The sequence below is a fragment of the Rhinolophus ferrumequinum genome, chromosome X, assembly GCF_004115265.2.
Source record: "Rhinolophus ferrumequinum isolate MPI-CBG mRhiFer1 chromosome X, mRhiFer1_v1.p, whole genome shotgun sequence".
NCBI classification, from domain to species: Eukaryota; Metazoa; Chordata; class Mammalia; order Chiroptera; family Rhinolophidae; genus Rhinolophus; species Rhinolophus ferrumequinum.
In genome coordinates, this window is record NC_046284.1 from 73,736,216 (window position 1) to 73,758,346 (window position 22,131).

The 22,131-nt window shown below is 34.7% G+C and overlaps 1 protein-coding gene across 1 annotated transcript in view; it reads left to right on the forward strand.

Moving 5' to 3' along the window:
- The first annotated feature begins 2,917 nt into the window (after positions 1-2,917).
- Positions 2,918-22,131, forward strand: part of LOC117026587 (charged multivesicular body protein 1b-2) — a 28,313-nt gene continuing 9,099 nt past the window's right edge. The window contains exons 1-2 of the mRNA XM_033113442.1: positions 2,918-3,062; positions 20,148-20,245. Coding sequence (XP_032969333.1) covers positions 3,047-3,062; positions 20,148-20,245 — 114 coding nt within the window. The 5' untranslated portion in view covers positions 2,918-3,046. The remainder of the gene's footprint in view (positions 3,063-20,147; positions 20,246-22,131) is intronic.

Consider the following 22,131-nt stretch of genomic DNA (forward strand, 5'->3'; position numbering starts at 1 on the left):
ATAATTTACCACATCAACTTCATTCATGTCAAACATTAACACATTCAATAGCTGCTGAGTTAAGATACTGTATTGGTTCTTTACATCTCAATTATCCTCGTGAAAATTCACAGATATTTTAAAACACATCTTTCTAAATATGCACAGGTGAAATTTACCATATCTGAGTTTATCGATCAATATGTGACTGACGTTGCTTCAGTGAAACCTTCACGTTTAGAGTTAACTAAGCCCCAAAACAACAATTTGGGAGGTACTATACCTATCATCTTAATCATTATAGCCCTGTTATAAAGGGTGAAAGGAGAAGAAGGTTGTTGCCTATTTAGGTGAGACAAGGTATGAGTTATTACTAAATCTGATAGAGTGTAAGAAACAAAGATGAGTTCCAAGATAACCCAAAACAATAAGAATATGAATAAATACAATAAACAATGAATAAATAATTGTGCCTAGGGTGAGAGTAAAATTATATTTTTAAAGATTACATCTGGCTTTAAAAATATTAACCTTAATCATCACTATGATAAGTATAGAGTTCATCCTAACATGGTTTGGAGACTAAAGTTATTGATCTTAGGTTTAATCAGAGTATGTGTTAACAATAAGACTAATATATTCTCAGAGGCTGTATTAACCTGGAAACAACCCAGATATCCCTCAGCAGAATGGATGAATAAATTATAATATATTCATACAATGGAATACGCTATAAGCAGTGAAAATGGATGAACTATGGTTACACATAATAACACAGATAAAGAACATTATGATGAGTTACAAAAACAAGCCACCAGTATGATTTCATTTACACAAATTTCAAAAACATGCAACACTAAATAACATAATGTTTAGGGATGCAAATACTATGGTAAAACTATAAAGAAAAACAGGGAAATTATAAATTTGAGACAGCAGTTACCTCTAAAAAGGGAAGGAAAGGGATGTGATTAGGAAAGGGGTACATAAGAATTTAAAGGGAATGGTAATTTTCTTAAATTGGGTGACAGGTCACAACTGATTGCTGTATTTTGTTTATTCTATACTCATGCTTTGCAAATATTATTTTATTGGTATTCAATATTTAACAAAAACAATTAAAGTTTGACCTCTTTTCTTTCTATATTTTCTCTGTAATAAAACAAGTTTATGCTTTGAACAGATTTCAATTCCTTGTTTTCAACAGGAGCAGTTAGAAATGAATATACATATACTTTAAATAGTTCTATTACTGTACCTAAGATTTAAAAAACCTAAAGAAATAAGATATCCAATTAAATAAATAAGGTCAATTTTAGGAGTCAAAATTAGTTCAGAACTCATAAAAATAAAAGCAACTTCTTGAAGATATAGGCTATGTATTTTTTTTTTAACTTATGATGGACATCAGTAACAAATTTCCTAACTGAAAAAATATCTTCACATCTTAATTTTACTAAAAATCTGTTCCTATCCTAAGGAACCCTCTCTTAAGAAATTCTATAATATGCAAAAACACTTTAAAAACATTTTTTTAAAAGACTTATTCTTTTAGGTTACCAACACATATCTAAAAAAATTTACATAAAACCCGGAAATGCTTAAACTTTAGGGGATTGTTCTAGTCCACACGTGGATTTATTGAAAGAGCTGTGTTAATACATATTAAGCATGTAGGGAAGAACTTTAAATTTTGTTTTTACCTTTATACAAAAAAAAAATCTCAAACAGTGAAATACAATTGGTGAGCACGGAAAGTGATGAAACAATGAAATCTACCAAGTTTTGTCTGTCTCTATAGAAATATAACTTACATCTCAAATACACACACTCACACACAGGCATCAAAAAATAATCTTTATATAGTTTCATCTATGGAAGTGGTTTCCAGATTAACCTTAAATTCAAAAAGGTTTGTTTTTCCGGCATCAAGGGTTTATAATTAGGTAACAGTCTAAAGCCTACCAATCATCCTTAACACAAGAGTAAAACAGCTTTTAGAAACATTTTCGTTCAGTAGAAAACAATTCTGAAGATAAAAAGGAGCTCAGCCAATTATATATATACTCATTATTTCCCCCATATACTGAAATTTCAAATATGAGAAAAATTTTAAAGCCAAACTTGTAAAATTCCTCAGTAAGAGAATAATTATTTTAGCTATTTTCCCCAAAGTAATATCTCTTAGCTCTTTCGTGGAATCTCCGAGTTTTGAGTTTGAAACGCAGTGACTCGACGCCAGAGACCCTTCCTCGTAAGTCATATATAAAATACCAAACACTAGTATGTCGATTAACCTCCCTTCCCATTATAGAGATTTCGTAGTAATTTTCAAATTTTACACCACCTATTGTAAAAGATAATAATGTATTTATTGAGAATATATAGCTCACAACAACTTTACCTCAAACCTAGGCTTACTATTTTTGTCCAGCCTTTCTAACCTAAAAGTTTAAGAATCATGATCCTTTTTAAAACTTCAATTGAAACTCATAATTCAAAGTTACCAGCCCCACTTATCCCTTAGGTCTTTATTTCACACGATTATACTTTAAAAAATAAAAGTACTTTAAAAGCCCTATACCTTTTTTTCCTTCATCCGTAAGATTTAATCTCTGAGAACAGAAGTGAGGGGCCAAAGATAGTATGAAATCTGAGGAAAGAGGTAGGGCGGAAGGTTAAGAGCGGAGTAAGACAAAAGAAAGAACTGGGAGGTTAGCTGGGTGACGAAAACCGTTAGGCGCTGGGTTCCACTAGGGTGCAGGAGAGGAACGCGAGGGGGAGGGGCGTAACCTCTTGCCCTCTGGCCCCCTAACGCCCCCCAGCGACTGCAGCCCACCCTAACCGCCTCTGCGGGAGGCAGCCATTTTGGCGTGGCCCCAGCTCCGCCCCTCCGGCGCAGACGGCTCCGCCTCCTGGCCGGCCTAGCGCAAAAACAGGAAGTGGGATCGCAAACCAAGGAACCTGTCTGGACGCAGCTGGGGACTAAGAAGGCACTCAGAGCGTCCTCCTGTCAAACCCGTGTCGCTGCCCCCGGCTGTCGCCTCCCGAGAAAAGTCGTGCAATCATGTCGAATATGGAGAGTATCCTTTCCTGTCTGAAAAGCTGCTACTAGGGCTTAGGTAAGGGGCGGATAGGGTCTGGGGCCCTGCGAGGAGCCGGGTGGTGACCTTTTATGTCTAGTTGTGGAGGGGAGAGGGCACTGATGCCAATTGATTAGCGTCGGCAGCTTGTTTTGTTTGTTGTTGTTTTCTGGTAGTCGCCGCCATCCTAGAATCGGGGGACTTGGGACTGCTTTGATAAGAGTCAGAGGAGTGGCGGGACTGGTTTGAGAAGATTTTTGAGCGCGAACCCTCCCCTCCTTGAGGGATAGTGTCACCTGTCCTTTCCGTGAATTTATCCACTTAGCAATCAGGGTGGATGGTGCAGAAACAGAGGCGGCAGGAGTTTGCCAGAGGTTTGGGGCGGAGGTATGGGTTTTGAATGCAATACGAGGGCAAATAGCTTTTGTGGAATTTCCTTTTTCTGCATAGAGGTGACTGGTAATGAGGTAAAATACTTAATACCTGCCCTCCTGAGTAAGTTGAGTGCTTGCGTGTTTAATTTAGCACATGGGTAAACTCATATAGTTCCCCAAAGCAATAAAAATTCACCCGTTGCAGCTGGGTTCCCACTTAAGAATGAGGTGGGGTTAAGAACCAACCTGTGTGAAGCCCTGAATTGAGGAATTAAATAGCTTTTCACAACTGAAATACCATCACAGGTTTTCCATATCGGTGTAATTCCTCCTTTCTCCAGGAGTGGGCATTATAGGAAATAGAGTAGCTTGGTATCTTGCCATTGAATGAAACTTCGCAAAATGGCAAAATATGGATAATAGTATTTGTTTGATAGCTCATATTAAAGCTCTTTTGCCATCATTAGTTTGTAAGTCTGAAATATAGAAATACTTTTGGTGAGAGGATTAAATTATATAAGCCATACTGGGAATATTGATAACATAAATTGTAGTGAGCTAACATATACTGTGCTGGACTGTCCAAGATAAACCAAGAATAGAATGTAAACACTTGAGGAGGTGCAGAAATAAATCATTTTATGAACAGAATAGATAATTAAAAGACCCAGTTATCACTGCAGTTTCAAGGATATAGTTTATGGAAGTGTGGTTGTGTTAGATGATTTTTAAAATGCAGTGTTATAAAGGAAAGAACACTGGACTGTGAGTCAGACGATCACTTTGTAATCCCAGTTCTGCCTCTTAAACATGTGAAATCACATCGGGTAGGCTTAGGTACAGAAAAATTAACTTGAGTCATATAGCCTCTGCCATGCAAGGTTTACTCATCTACAAACATACTGACTGACCTGCCAAACTTATAAAGCTTTTATGAAAATAAAATGAAATAGAAGGGCATACTAAATAGTAAAATTTTACAGGGGTACAGGGGCAGCCGGATGGTTCAGTTGGTTAGAGCATGAGCTCTGAATAACAGGGTTGCAGGTTCAATTCCCACATGGGCCAGTGAGCTGTGCCCTCCACAACCAGATTGAAGACAGTGACCTGTCGCTGAGTGCCTGGTGGGGCAGCCGGATAGCCCAGTTAGTTAGAGTGCGAGCTCTCAACAAGGTTGCTGGTTCAATTTCCACACGGGATGGTGAGTTGTGCCCCCGCAATTAAAGATTGAAAACGGCAACCGGACATGGGGCTGAGCTGCGCCCTCCACAACTAGTTTGAAGGACAACGACTTGGAGCTGATGGGAGAAACACACTGTTCCCCAGTATTCCCCAATAAAATTAAAAAAAGAAAAAAGCTCTGGCAGAGAAGCCGGGAGCCAAGATACCCATTTAAAAAAAAAAAAAAGATAGAGTACAATTGCTATCTCTTTCCCCAGTATTTGAGGTAATAGCTCTAAAATTGCTTGTGTTTTCTATGATAATGCAAGTTAATTTTTCTCTACCTAAGCCTACCTGATGTGATTTTTAATAACAAGATAATTAGTTACTAATTTTATTTCACTGAAAAGTATGTATGCCTGACTAAAATTAATGATACTGTTATCAATAGTTTAATACCTAACAGATGAACTATTAACTACCCTTTAGTCTATTAAAGCGAGGTGAGGAGGTTTAACTTGACTCACACCGTCTGGCAGTGGTTACTTCTCTTGGTTCCATTTTGTAGAATCCAGACCTTTTCCTTACAGTATACAGGAGGAAAATGACATGTGGACTCAGACCTGCCTTCCATAAATAAATAACTTGAACTAAAATTTCAGTAACATTTATTTGTCAGCTGTATATAATGCAAAAATCTCATTGTTATAGTATATAAGAAGATTAAATGTGCTAACAAATGAATTAGCATGGTAATTGTGACTAGTGTCTTTGGACAGTTAAAACACACTGAATTTATCACGATTTATCATGGTGGATTAGATCAAATCTTACATTAAAGAATTGGATGGAATGGCCAAATTTATTTGTTGTAACATGTTCATATAGGTGTTTTACAAGTATAGAATTAATAGCAATATATGTGCAGTATTAACAGTGTTTCAGGAGTAGTGTTTGATTAACTATAGGAATGAAACAATAGAAGAGGAATAATTAAGGGATGCTTTCCCACACCCCTATTCTTGTTTGTTTTTTTTTTTTGTTTTGTTGGGTTTTTTTGCTTCTCTATGTTTCTACCCCTCTTCTGGTATTTTGTTGTTTTTGTTGGTCTTAAGCATGCTTCATTTTCCAGGAAGCTTTCCATGTCATCTTTCTAATCTCCTAACCTATCATCTCCAACACACCTAAACATCTGAGAGCATCAGGTCCTACTCTGCTCCTTTTCCCATCTGTTTTCCCCTCAATTTTAGCCTCTTTTTTCACTATTGTAATCATGTTTCCTTTTTTCTCTCTTACATTAGACTGTGAGTTTCTTGAGGATTGGGTCCGTATTTAATCTTAGAATTCTCATTTCCTTGTACGGCACTTAGCCATTAATGGACATAAAATGGGTAAATGACCTTCTATTAAGAATTCTTAACATATATTGACTCTCTGCTATGGGCTGAACAATGCACCCAGGCTGTCGATACAGAGGGTTACAAGACCCATTACCAACTTTGAGCAACTTTTGATCTGAGTCAGCACACACATGGGTGCGGGTAAATAGCAATATAAGGTAGCCATACTAACTTAGGTGAATACTAGAACAGCAGTTCTTGCTCTCATGTGTGGATTTACTAAACTCCTTGAAATTGTATGCAAAATTTTGTATATTAGTATGTGCCTTTTTCCTGGTGAAAATATCTATAGCTGACATCTGTTTCTCTAAGGGATTCTAACCTGAAAAAGTTTGAGAAGTAATGAAATAGGTAATAGATACTATATATATATATATATATATATATATATATATATATATATAATAGATACTATATATGTGTATATATATATATATGCATATATGTATATGTGTGTGTGTATATATATATACATATATATATATGTTCTGAGAGTGAGTACAGAAAGGGATGTGAACTGGACTGGTAGCATTGTCTCCTTTTGTAGTCTCTCAGGCAGATGAGACTGTGTTTTAAGCAAAGATTGCTAGTTACCTTAACAATGTCTGTTCACCATTATGAAAGGCTTTATATCATAAAGCAGAACTAATTGCATATCAGAGTCTCTGAGGCTTTGCTAGTGTTAACAGATGTATTGTGATTTTTTTGACTCAGATATCAACAAAAATAAGACCTAGCCGGACAATCAGCTCTAATGCATCTTTTGTAGCAAAAATTAATATAAGACCCAGTATTATATTATATTATGTTATTTGACCCGGTCTTACATTATAGTAAAATAAGACCGGGTCTTATATTAATTTGTGCTCCCAAAGATGCATTAGAGCTGATTGTCCAGCTAGGTCTTACTTTCGGGGAAATATGGTAGTAATGGCAATTTATTGAACACTACTATGTGCCAAACTTTGTGCTGGGGATTTTGTATATATTATCTCAAACTCTCAAAACAACTCTAGAAGACAGGTGGTAGTCTCATTTTATAGAAGAGGAAGTTAAAGCTAAGAAAGCCACAGAGCTTTGTAAGCATACAGTAAAGGATCTGGCCTGGGCTCCAAAGTCTGCTGTGTTTACTTTTGTACTGTGACTCCACAACTTATAGTGCAATTCAGTTATGTCTGATGGAGTCCTAGAGTTATGTAGAGCTACTTTTTCTATGTATTGACATGGCACTTGAGATTTTGCTTTAAAACTGCATAAAACCATGAATCGCCACAATCATGTTAGGGAAAGCCTAGCTTAGCTTCTCTTGAAGACAAGTCTGGTTCATAGGTATTTCCTATGAAAAGGTACACTTATATGATGTAATATTTAAAATTTTAATTTTATAGAATTGGAAGGTGGGGTATTACTTTCTGAAATTTTGAAATAATTGAAATGTTCAGATGATTCATTGATTTCCTTATTTATCAATCCCAAGGGCCAACCAAATGAGTGAGTTTTTTGCTTTTGAATGGATTTTGAGAGGAGGAGGGAAACCTTTTGCCGTTAGTGGAGGTCTTTGAGACCAGTTTCTTAGAGTCAGTGTTATTGTTTATGTTAGCCAAAAAGCAAGCGTGGTCGTGGGTGCTAAACCTCACAGGGATTCAGAGAGGATAATAGGAAGGGGAGGGAGAAGAGTACACTAAGTATAGGAATTGTTTGTGAAAACACAGAGTCAGGTAACTGGTGGAGCCCGACATCACTGATGCACAGGGTGCTGGATCCTGAGATTACCCAACACCTATTTTAGGGCATTATGCATTATTCTATACATGTGAATAAATATTATCGTTCGGTCTTTCTAAATGTTCATCCATCAATAATAAAGTATTTCGGCCATTATCTTTTCAGTGGGCAAAGAAAAACAAGTGCTGTCTTAATAGCAATCACTTTGCGAAGTTGAATTTATGATGAGTCAGTGAAGGAGATTATTCTGCCAGTGTTATTTTTCCAAATAGGAAAATTCTCCAGGGATTTGTAGCCAACAATATATCAAGTCTAGTTCATAGCTCAAATTAGTAGTGGAATTGATGCCATTATTTTCCACATCAGCAATCAATTCCCACACTTCAATATCGAGGATATTCACTTACTGTAGTATATACAAAGGGTGATTATTTGAATAGCAGACACTTAAGAATCTCATACTCTGCTTGTGACAAGTACCCGAGTTAGAAACAAGGTTTTAGACCCTGGGATGTTTTGATTTCTGGCCTAGGACAAAAGATTCCTCATCAGAAAAACACTGGTGTTACAAGTTGTCTGAGCTACATAGACACATGAATTTATTTGACAGTGGTGATAGTCTAAGATATGTAGTCCTCCTCTGTAGATTTATGTGCTTATGCTTATTTCTACTTAAACTGTTGGTAATCTTGTCTCTGTTATATTTTAGTGTAAGGTTGAGGTCAGAGAATTCATATTCTTATTTCTGAAAGTATAGAATTATTTGCAATAGGAAATGCTAAAAATTCACATATCCTTAATGGACAACTAACTTCATGATAGTTAATATTTCTTAAATTGAAAGGAACTTGGCTGGAGGAGGAGTGGGAGAGGGAGAGAATGCATGTGCATTTTCTGCTTTTATAGGACTGAATTGTTACTCTGAATTTAAGAACAAGTGTAATAATAGGGCTGTAGTTTTCAGAACTGCTAGTAATTGTGATTTAATCAATATTCTCATGCTTTATTTCACTAATCATTGTTGGATTGTATGAAGAACTTTTCATCATCAAAATGTCCCTCCTGGCACTTAAAAGTAAATCACATTTTCAATTATTTGAGTTACTTTAACATTTAATTTATAAGTATTCAAAAGTATAAAGTTTAGACTATTTACTAAGCCCCATATCTTGTTAAAGAGAAAATATTCCTGACAAAGACATATAAATACTTCGATTGTGCAAGAAAGTAACTGTTTACATACAGCACCTTTCCAAAAAGAAACATTTAAAAATTGCCTTATTTCTCATTCTTAGGTACTTTTATACTTTTAAGGTGTGAACATTTTTTTAACAATAACCATTCAATACAATGAATAATTGAGAACATTGCCATACACAGGGAAGCAGATTTTGATTTGAGTTGCCATTTGTTTCAATATTCAAATCAGAATTCATGCTTCTTTAAATTTTTAGAAAGGCGTTAAGGCACATATGCCATATATTGCATTATATCTTGGTAGCTTTGGGTATCACCTCATAATCACATACATTAATTTATACATTGAAGCATGTGAACATTAAGTAGAATAAATTAAAAGCCTATACACAATTTGTTAGTTGAGATCAGGTTTTGTCACCAGATTTTTATAGTCAGATCATATTTTGTTACCAAATGTTATGTATAACTTTCATTTTCAGAACTTTTTGAATTTTGGAATTGTGGATAAGTAATCATGGAGATAGGAAGGGAGGAAAGGAAGAAGGACAGGAGGAAGGAGCAATGGAAGCATTCTGATAAAGGAAATCTGACAATAAAGTTCACGAACTCATCCTAGAAAAAGTGCTACATACTTCATTGCTGAATATCACTACCGTCACCTTCAAAATACTTCCCTTGGAAAGCTATGCACCGACGTCAGCGCCTAGTTCACCCTCCAAAGCAATTTTGGAACTCTTTTTCTGGAATGGCCATCAGAGCTGTGTATTACCCCTGATGTCCTGAATGTCATCAAAATGTCTTCCTTTCAGTATTTCCTTTATCTTCAGGTAAAGAAAAAAGTCATTGGGGCCCAGATCAGGTGAGTAGGGAGGGTGTTCCGATATAGTTATTTGTTTACTGGCTAAAAACTCCCTCACAGTCAGTGCTGTGTGAGTTGGTGCATGGTCATGATTCAAGAGCCATGAATTGGCGAAAAGTTCAGGTCATTTTCGTCTGACTTTTTCATGCAGCCTTTTCAGCACTTCCAAATAGTAAATTTGGGTAACTGTTCAGTTGGTATAAATTCGTAAAGAATAATCCCTCTGATAATCAAAAAAGTTTAGCAACATTGTTTTGACTCTTGATTTGGACCGACGAAACTTTTTTGGTCCTAGAGAATTGGCTGACTTCCATTGTTCACTTTGATGCTTTGTTTCAGGGTCATATTCGTACACCCATGTTTCATCACCTGTGGTAAAACGGCCCAAAATATCGTCTTGCCTCTCCAAAAGTTCTTGACAATCTTCTACTCTCTTTTGCTTTTGTTCATCGGTGAGCTTCTTTGGGAACATTTTTGTACACACGTTTCTCATGCCAAGATCTCCAGTTAAGATTTTGCTAACTGGTTTTTCTATCAATGTTTAAATGGTCTGCTATACTTCTCACAGTCAGCTGACGATTTTGTCGCACAGTTTGACAAATTTTTGCACGGTTTTCGTCATTTCTGCTTGTTACTGGTTGCCCTGACCTTTCTTTTTTTGTTTTAATTTTTATTGGGGAACAGTGTGTTTTTCCAGGACCCATGGGCTCCAAGTCAAGTCGTCATTTTCAGTCTAGTTGTGGAGGGCACAGCTCACTGGCCCATGTGGGAATCGAACCAGTGACGTTGGTTTTATGAGCACTGCCTGCTCTCTAACCAGCTGAGCCAACTGGCCACCCTTTCCCTGACCTCTCCATCAGTGACATGTTCTCTTTCCTCAGAAAAACGTTTAATCTATTTGTATACTGCCATTTTCTTCATGGCATTATCCCCATAAACTTGGACTAACACGTCCCTGATTTCACTTGCACTCTTGCCAAGTTTAACAAGAAATTTAATGTTTGTTCGTTGCTGTAATTCAAGCTCAGTCATTCTTGTGATGGCATACAAAAACACGCAACAACAATAATGAATGCCACTCAGCAAGACATTGCCACATGTCGACATGAACACAGCTGTGAGACACTGATATACCAAGGTTATGAAACCTTACCAAGCTGTTTGTACTGTGCTGCCAATGTAAGTGCATGAAGTTCGCAAACTTGATTGTCAGACATTGTAGTCTGTACTCATATATGTATATCAAAAGAATCAAATAGAGATCCATGATTTCTTTTTATTTTAAAGTAAAGTTTATTGGGGTGACAATGGTTAGTAAAGTTATATAGGTTTCAAGCATCCAATTTTGTAATACATCATCTATATATCACATTGTGTGTTCACCACCCAGAGTGAGTTCTCCTTCCATCACCATATATTTGATCCCATTTACCCTCATCTACCATCACCCCCCCCCCTTGCCCTCTGGTGACCACTGAACTATTGTGTGTGTCTATGAGTTTTTGTTTCTTTGTGTTTGTCTTGTTCCTTTGTTGCTTTCAATTATATATGATTTCTTATGTTGCTTATGATAGCAACAGAAACGTTAGTATTTCAATTTTCCTGTGGAAGAGGATTCTAAGTCAGTTTTTTCTAAACCTAGATGTGCATGAAAATCACCTGGTGAGCTTTTAAAAATTACAAATTTCTGAAACTCATCCCAGATCCACCCAATGAGAAATTCCAGAGATTGGGTCCAAAACTCTATTTTTAAAGAGCTTTATCGGTAATTGTTATACTGCTCGTCTATGATGAGGTTTCAAAATCCAATCAAAATGGGAAAAATAAAAAGGGACAATGTAGACATAGAGGAAAAACTGAGAGTTGCTAGATGGGATGGGGGGTGGGGATAAGGGGGAAGGTAAGGGGATTAGAAAACAGTAACCACAAGATGGCCATGGGGTTTTGAAAATTTGGAGAATGTAATCAATAATGTTGTAAAGATTTTGTAGGGTATCCGATGGTCCCATTTGGGAGACCACCTCAGGGATGATGTAGATGCCTGATCACTGCATTGTACACCTGAAGCTGAAGCTGATCAATAATGAATGCCAACTATAATTTTATGTGTGTGTGTGTGTGTGTGTGTGTATACATACTTACAAGAAGCGGAGTACAGCATTAGGAATAGAGACAGTGGAAATGTAATGGCTCTGCGATGTCAGAGTGATAATGGATGGGGGAGGGGGGTTCACACAGTGTGAGGGATATAAATGATAAACGTCTAAGTATTACTTTGTCTTGTGCACCTGAAACTAATATAAATAAATAAAATAAAAATAAGGGGAAAAAAGTATGCAGGGAAGCTGGACAAGTAAGAGTTTCTGATCCTGCAAAGTCTTGCCTCACTGCTACTGGAATTGAGAGTGTGGCTGTCAAGAAGGTTCCTGGTATTTCTAATAATTCACCTTCTCCAGACAGTTTTATGTAGTGAGGTTTAGGAGAGAATGAGCAGGTCATTGATAGAGAATGTGGACTAAAATTACCCCAAAATTACCTTATTTTTAAAGCCTTTTTTATAAATAGATCAAGGCTGAGTATATCTATGGGTGTGAGTGACCTTAGTCAGTGATTCCATTAACCCAGTAAAAACTGTTTAAACAAAGCATCTTGGAGTTTTCAAGTATATAATACTTACTTGAATCTCACACTCCCTGAATAAGCTACTGACAAATGTGATTTTATTGTGTCCCTTCCCTCCTAAGCTGCATGGAGGATAATAAAGTTACTTCTAGCCAGTTCACTTGGTTTGGTAGAGTGTTTTTATTTGCTCCTTTCTGTGAGATTGCTTTTCGTCTTCAGGAGGAGATAGACTGACTTTATGATGTAATGTTGATAGCAGGTTACAATAAAATGAATGCTGTGAAGAAAAAAAAAGGGACAATGTAAAAAAACATTTTCCATAGCTAATTGTATTCAATTTTAAAAGCTGTCCTTTATTCTGAGGCTCTCCTTCCTATATTTTTTGTGTTGGTATATTCTTTCTTTTAATTATAGCAATCCATGAAATTTAAAAAGTCTGGGATCTGCTTTGACCTTGGTTTTCTAACTCTTTTCGCAGCAGAACCGTTTTTGTTTTTTTCTGAATGAAATCTTATGTGGAATCCTAATAATAGAAACAGCATTGTATTAGTGTAAACTTATTTACAAACATAAATGTGATATTGATTTCTCTTGTCCAGCATCAGTGATGCTTTTTTCCAAGTATATCATGTACCACTGCAAAAACACTTTTCTTGCTATTCATTTACTTAAAGCTATATATAGTACTTCTCTTAAACACTGCACTAGGCTAATGATATAAGGATGATTAAGACTCATTCTGATTTCAGGCTGTCCATAGTCTAGTTGAAGAATCAGACTTATAAACAAGGAATCATGAAGTACAGGAAAACACATAACATGATATATAAAGTAACATGGGAATACAAAGTAGCTACTAATACTGTAAACTTCAAATTGTGTTTTTACAGAGTGAAGGCACGCTTCATTTTATTGTGCTTCACAGATGTTGTGGTTTTTACAAATTGAAGGCAAGACCCTCTACCAGAAAAAGATTATGACTCACTTTATTGCAACACATGTTTTATTGCAGTGGTCTGGAACTGAATCCCACAATTTATCTGTTCTCCTAGTGACAAACATTTAGGTTGTTTCCATTTTTCCTGTCATTACAAATACTGCTATGATCATTCTTGTACATATTTCCTATGTCTACTGAGGACAATATTTCTAGGGTACATACCAAGGAATGGGATTGCTGGGTTGGAGAATATATGTACTTTCACATTTCTATGTTGATATTATGTTGCCTGAAAGTAATAATGCTTTAATGATTTCCACTGTAATTTGTGTACCTTTTATTTCTTTTTCTTTTCTTATCATGCTTGCTAGGTTTCCATAGCAGTGCTTAGTTTAAAAAATGTATAGCAGGATTTTCTTGTTACTGACTTTAAAGGAATTCTAACTATTCGCTATTAAGGATGGTGATACACTTTTTTTTTTCAGGTTAGGAAGTTTTTTTCCATTCATAGTTTGCTGGGAATTTGGTCACAAACCATTCATCTGAATGTTGGTTTGATGAATCTATTGAATGTTGGATTTAATGTTTTTTTCTTTAAGTATTGAGATTGTCATCTGTGTTTTCTCCTTTAATCTCCTAATGTAGTTAAAATTCGTGGATAGTTTTTTTGTTTGTTTTTTGTTTGTTTGATGTTTAACCATCCTTGGCATTTCTAGGATAAACACATCATAAATATGAAGTATCTTTAATGCATTGCTCAGTTGCTAATATTTTGTCCAGTATTTTTGCGTTTATGTTCATAAGTGAGTTTGGTATGTAATTGTCCGTTCATGTATAGTATTGTTTTCTGATTTGGGTATCAACGTTGAAAAGTGTTCCTTCTTTTTTTTATTCTTCGGAAGAGTTTGTATAAGATAGGAATTGCTTTTTTCTTAAATGATTGCTGTAATGCACCAGTAAAACCATGTAGGCCTGTGTCTGTTGCTAGTTAATTAATTTATATGTTAAAATATTTTAACATACTGAATCAATAATTTTTTTAAATTTATTTTTTAGTTCTTTAATATCGTCCTAGGGTTGTCCATTTTGTCTAAGACTTTCAATTTATTGGCATTATGTTCATATTTTATTATTCACATATCTTTATTATATCTGCAGTTATTTCTCCTTTTTCATTCCTGCACTGTTTACAACTTTTTTTGTTTCTTGATCAGGTTTTACAAAGTATGCTAATGTGGGTCTTTATAGAGAACTCAACTTTGGCCTTTCATTTTTTCTGTTAAATCTTTGTTTCTATTTTTCCTCTGAGATTTTTTTCCCATATGCTTCTTTGAGTTTATTCTGTACTTTTCCTGATGTTGTGAGATGAAATCTTACTGTGTTAATTTTTAGCCTGCCTTCCTTCTAATGTGAATTTTTAAGGCTAGAAAATTCCATGGCTTTAGTTCTACATCCCACAAGCTACATTCCACTCATTTCATTGTTACTCAATTCTGTTTTTTAATTGTTCGTTTTAATTTCTTCTTTAATCCATATGTAGATATAGGGTATTTTTTAAATTCCCAAAATATATTTTAATAAACTTTTTATATTGAACAGTTTTAGATTCTTACAGAAAAAATATGAAGAGAATTCCCATATTAATTCATTAATCTTTAGTTGTGGTTAGACAGCAAGTTCATCTGATATCTGTTATTTCATATTTGCTTTATGTCTAATGCATGATAGGTTTTCATATGTCTCATATGCTTGAAAACTATGTGTATTCTCAAATTATTGGGTACAGGATTGACTATAGTTTTCTATATGTTTATTAAATTAAACTTCTTAATTGGGTCTTCTGTAACTTCTATTCTTAACTGAATTTGGTCAGTTACTGAGAGAGTTTTGTTAAAATCTCCCAAGCTTGATTATTTTCTCTGTCAGTTTTATATATGTATACACAAAGACACTTCGAGGCTATGTAGGAGGTGCATGGAGATTCAGAATTATTTAATCAGCTTGTAAATTAATTTTTTTATCATTTTATAGTGGAAACTTAAGAAATGTCCAAACCTGTAGAGAATTTTAATGAGTTTATTTGAGCCAAACTGACAATTGCCGGGAAAGAAAATCTCCAGATTAAGAAAATGCTCTGGAGAATAGCAGTTTTGCAGCTTATTTTATACATTAGAATCAAAGGAGGAGATGTAAGAAGGGTTACATGAAATCCATTTGTGGTAGATTGATGGGGTGGGAGAAAACAAAGTGGGGGAAATCTCTGGGATTGGATAAAAAGTAAAATGGAGAGTTGCATAGCTATTTTACATTGGTGGGTACAGGATAGTTAATAATTAACATTTACAGTACATAGAGATGGTATTCCCGGAACAAGATGACAATGAGGGGTTCTGTGGGCTATGCCCTGAGGGGTCTGGAAAAAAGAGATTACTTTGATATTCCAAGATATGTTAGATGCAAAAAAGACAATAGACAGGCTTACTTAAGGTAAAGATCGATCTTTGCCAAGGAAGCTACAGGCCATGGATATGAGTGCCTGTCATGACCCTCTTTTAATTGGGAATTTTTATGTTCAGACCATCCTATGTGGTTAATTTTGATCTCTAAGTTTATAGGGCCTCCATGGGCCTACCCTGAGCTTGTCAGGTTTAGTATGTGGCCCCTTTTTCATCCACAATGGTAACCCCTACTTTTTAAAAATTCCTAATACTGCTTTACATAGTTTGTTTTGACTGATACTAATAAAGCTACACCCGGTTTTTTTAGGTTAGTATTAATATTTGTCTAACTTTTTCTGTCCTTTTTACATCTCACCTTGGTGTTCTAAAGTTCTGTTTAAAGCGCATAGCTGTAATTTGTTTCATTATGTTTTAATCCAACATGATATTTTGGGGTTATTTCTATCCTTTTGTTTTATTTCTGTTTATCCTGTTTTTTGCTACCTTCTTGTGGAATGATTAAGTGGTTCACCCCATTTTTCCCTCTACTATTTTGGAAGTTAATGCTATTTCCTTAGCAGTGCCCTTCACATTTTAACATGTATAGTTAATCTAATATCTAAATAATCAGAAACTTTCTCCCAAATAATACAATGATTTTTAAACATTTAACTTTAATCACCGCATCCTCTGTCTTGTATGTTTTCATTGTCTGATTATGTTTGTTCTGCCTTTTTTATTTCCCAAATTAGACATTGAGATTATTTTATAGTCAGTGTTTCTTTGGATTTGCCCATGTTTACCAGTCTCTATGCTCACTAAGCCTTTCATTATGTCAGACCTAACTTTCTTTCTTGTGAAGTACAGTTGGTCATCATTATTCAGTCATCATCATTCGTGGGTTTTGTGTTTGCAAATTTGCCCGGTTGCTAAAATCTATTTGTAACCTGAAAGTCAGTCCTTGCTGTGCATTCAGGGTCATTTGTGGACATGCTCAGGCAGTGACAAATTTTGAGTGGCTGGAGGCGCAAGTCTGCATGTGAGGTTGAGCTGTGCAAGGCTCTGCCTTCTTACTTCAGCTCTCCTGCTATAAGTAGTGTCTCTCTTGCTTTCTGTTTAGTGCCACGTTTTTTGTGCTTTCTGTTGGTGATTTCACTGATCCCCGAGTATTGTTTTGAAGTACTGCATAGTGTTCCTAAGTGCAAGGCTGTGATATGCCTTTTGGAGAATATGTGTGTTAGATAAGATTTTTTCAGGCATGAGTTATACTGCTGTTGGCCGTAACTTCAATGTTAATGAATCAGCAATATATATTAAATAAGGTGTGTTAAAACAGAAATACACATGAAACAGGATTATATATTGATAGTGTCTAGAGGCTCGCAAGAATCTAACCAAGTATTTCCCCTAGGAGCAATGAATTCATACTTGCTAATTCACTGTTTGCAATGACTTCATGAAACATAATTACTATGAATAATACAAATTCAATAATACAAATACTATGAATAATAACATCCTTTGGAAGTTACTTTAGCATTTTGTTTGAAAATTCTGCTAAGTTTGATTTTTGTAAGTAATCTGAATTTTCACTATGGCTCTTTAAAAGTAATTTTTGTCTGGCGTTCCAAGGTTTACTATGGTGTATCCAAGTGTGGATTTATGTATTTATTTATTTTATTATTTATTTTTTTAGTGTGGATGTATTTTTATTCATCTTGCTTGGGATTTTTTTGAGAGATTTCCTGAATCTAAAGATTTTATTCCTCTCATCAGTTATGGAAGACTCTCAGGCATCATCTCTTTGAATATAACCTTTCACACATTCTCTTTATTATGTCTTCGTGGGATACCTAATATTAGACCTTTTATTGTATTTTCTTCTCTTTCATATTAACCTTAATTTTTCACTCTAATCTTAATTCAGATGTATATTCAGTTTGCTGATTTTCTCCTCAGCTTTATCTAATTTTCTTTTATCTCCTTTGTTTTTCCCCCCATCTATGAACCAAGCAAGGCCCATAATGACAGTTAACACAGTCATCTCCTTTGCCAGCTCAGAAGACTATTTTCTGTCCTACCCTTATGCTAATGTTGTAGCCTTCAGGGGTTCCTTGTAGCTTTGTTCAGACAGTTCAGCACCTGATCTTCTGTGTGCCCAATAGGGGACTTTGGCTTCAGGAGCTTCAGTGCTTACCTACTGCTGATACTTGCTTCTTCCTCTTTGATTCTGTACCCTGAGTATTTCCCTTCCTTTTTTGCAAGCTAAGCTCTGTATTCAAAAGGACATTTGTTGTATTTTATGCAGTATTTCCATGTGTTTTTTTCAAATCTCTAGGCTTCCATATTTATGGAAATGGTTCATGTCTTAGAATGAAGGGGGAAAAAGCTTTCTGGTCCTAAATGGACTTCTATAATGGATCTCCCATTATTTTTTGGCCAACATTTTATACCATGATTAATATTAACTATTAATATTAAATAATTCAGCTGTCAATCCTCAGTACTTGCATTTTATAGTAAATTTCAGGTTTAAGGGAAGCTGAAATTATTTTTTAAAAGCAACAAATAATATTAATTATAGGAATTCATCTAAAATAATTGGCTATTTAATTGAGCTTTTAACTATAGTAACTTTTTCTACAGAGAGTGTGATTCTGTTTGGGAGATGATTTGGGAAATGAAAAATTTATTCCTTTTTCTGTCTTTATTTCCATCTATATTAGTGATTCGGATTCTCAGCCCGGTTGGATTTTGACTCCCCACCCAGGTGACCTTTGACAATGTCTGAAGACATTTTTGTTCCAGTTAGGGGGGAGGATGCTAGTGTCATCCAGTGACTAGTAGTCTGGGAGGCCAATAAACTTCCCAGAATTCACAGGACAGTACTACAACAAAGTATCGTCTGGCCCAAAATATCAATAGTGCTTAGGTTGAGAAACCCGATTTGTAATCTTAAACTATAACTTTCTCAGTCATCTAGCTGAAAATGATAAATCTTACTTATAAATGTAAAGTATATTTTACATTAAAAGCACCCAGAAATTCACGCACATATACTTATTTTCGTAACAATTCTAGGTATATCTATCATTGATGAAAAATACTCAGGGTAGCTGAGTATTTATTGCTATTCTTATTGTTATTCATAAACAAGGTGTTAAATTAGAACCATGGAGCCATTGATAGATGAACAAGGTAGCTTAATTTATGATTTAGCTTTGGTAAATAAAACCATGAAATAATTCTTGTTTTTTGATAGTGATATAATGCATCCTAAAGTCAGCTCTTTATACACTGTATGTGTACCTTTCAAAAAAAAAAAAACTAACCTTTTTCATAGATGTTCTGAAGAAATACAGAATCAGGGTTAAAAAGAAAGTAGATTTTACCATTTTCTAAAAGGCAGGAAACACATAGACTTCTTAACTAGTCATTTAATCATGACACAAACCAGTTGATTTTTAAGTAATCCACACTGCTTTGTCATATTCATGTGCAAATACTTCATGTTTGTTTTTGTTTGTATCGTGAAAATGAAAGATTTATGGATCAGTAATTGGAGTCCTATTGAATAGAACACTTTTCTTTCCATTATTACTATTTTTTAATTTAAAATGTTTAATCTTAAAATAGTTATAGACTTAAAGAAAATTGCAAAAATAGCAGTTATTTTATACTCTTCACCAAGCTTCGCCTAATGGTAACATCGTACAAAACTATAGTATAATTATCAGGAATAGGAAATCAACATCACTACAATGTTATTAACTAAACTACAGTCCTTACTTGGATTTCACCAGTTTTTCCGCTAATGTCCCTTTTCTGTTCCAGGATCCCATATTGCATTTAGTTTGCTTGTCTCCTTAGTCTTTGCCACTCTATACCAGTTCCTCTGTTTTTCTTTGCTTTTCATGAACTCGAAACTACACTGGTCAGTTATATCCAAGGATGTGTCTTAGTTCAGGATTGTCTGATGTTTTCTCTTGAGTAGATTGAGGTTATGTTTGTTTTTGGCAACACCACCGTAGAAGTGATTCTGTACCCTTCTCAGTCATCATTTTGGAAGGTAAATGATGTTGGAATGTCTTACTACTGGTGATGTTATCCTAGGTAAAGTTGTGTCTGTCAGGTTTCTCTACTGTTGTTACTTTCCCTGCATAATTAATAAATATCTTTCTTGCTGTTAATTTAATGAAGTTTTAAATAGAAAACAAATGTGGAAAGGATAAAATTTGTTCTGCTTTCTCAAATTATTTGTGAAGGGTTGGTTTAAATAGCATAATTTTATCTGATAGTTTTTATAAATTTAATTTCTTGTTTGCAGTTAGGTTGGGAAATGAATAGCCTTAACATATATTTACAGAACACCTATTTAACTTAAAGTTTGCAGCAAAAGAACTTAATAGGAATGCCAAGAAATGTGATAAAGAAGAAAAGGCTGAAAAGGCCAAGATTAAAAAGGTAAGCATTTTAAATATTTTTACCTTTTTTAAGACTCACGAGATAAGCACAGTTAATCATTGAAGAGTGATTAATTGTTTCAGTTTATTTTATATTGAAGAAAGATTACTGGCTTTAGCATTCTAAATAAAATATTTAAATTTTATTATCTGACATAGTTAATAATGTCTCTTTTTGTTTATTACTATTTATGTGTTCAAGTGTGGCTCACATACAGAATATAACTGTTCCGTTACCTACATCTAAAGACTATTCTTTGGTTTGTAGCCAAAACTACTCTTACTGAGAAGTATAAAGCCTACGTGGAAGAATAATATTTAACATTTTGGCTCATTTTAGTTTCTGTAGTCTCTAAAATTTTATACCTAAACAGTTATAACATTAATGCATATTGTGATTTGTGTACGGTATATTTGCTAGGAGGATTCACAGTACTCAGAATATAGTTGTACTCATGGCTATGATGTATTACACTGAAAGGATACAAACCAAAATAAACAATAAAAAAGGAAGGAAATCCTGCCATTTGAAACATGATAGTCCTTGAGGGCATTATGCTAAGTGAAATAAGTCAGACAGAGAAAGGCAAATACCATATGATTTCACTTATGTGGAATCTTTAAAAAAAAACAAGAAACTCAGATAGAGAGAACAGACTGGTGGTTGTTGAGGGCTGGCGGGGTGGTTTGAGTGAAGTGGGTGTAGGTGGTTGGTCAAAAGGTACAAACTTCTGGTTATAAAATAAGTCCTGGGGATGTAATGTATAGTATGATGACTATAGTTAATAATACTATATTGTATATTTGAAAGTTTCTAAGAGAGTAGATCTTAAAAATGCTCATCACAAAAGAATTGTAACTATGTATGGCCACGGATGTTAACTAGGGGAAAAAAAAAACTTGGGAAGTGTGTGAGGTTGCATATCCTAGTGTACACGTATTTATCACATTGCTGCTTGTATTATTGAAAAATTGGAAACAGACTAACTACCCAGCAGTCAGGGATCTTAATCAATCCATGTTCTCAAATTTCAGTCACTTCTGTACCTTCTCGACTTTGCTTTTTTGGAGGACCATCTGAACTATTTGACATTTTCCTTTAAATTGGCTTTTAACTTTAGCCCTGCCCAAAGTTCTTATAGTACGAAAAGCATGAATTTATGTTAGTTACATCCATTTCAAATATACATTTAAATAAATGCATAATTAAAATGAAGATACTTATGTCTATATAACATCTAATATCATTTCATGTACCATCAGTAGTAGTTGTACCACATACGAGAAAGCTCTGGTTAATGGCACATTCATACTACACAGGCTTTAGAAATGATGATGTAGTTATATATTTGATTTAAAAAGATGTCTTTTTAAATATTAGGTGAGAAAACAGTATGCTTTATGCATTTACTTTTGAAATAAATTTATATTGGAATGAATAGGTTTTTGTACTTGGAATACTATATACTCACTAAAATATTAACGGTGGTAATGGCTCAGTGATGTGATTATGGGAAATGTTTTAAACTTTATATTCCAATTTCTTAAAATATTAACAAGTATATATTTTCTAATCATAATTTAAAAATTAAAGAACACACAGTGTATAGATGATGTATAGATGATGTATTGCAGAATTGTACACCTGAAACCTAAGTAACTTTACTAACCATTGTCACCCCAATAAAAATTTTAAAAAAAGAACTATAATTCTCCATTTATTTCCTTAAAAACTGATTGTTAAAGCTCTTAAATATTATTAAAAATAAGTTAATTTGGGGTTGTTTTCTCTTTTTAAAATATCTGTAGTTTTGCTTCCTTTGTTTACCAATATTTACTTTTGCGCTTTGTCTTCACCATTACTTACTTTTGCTCTGCTTAAAACAG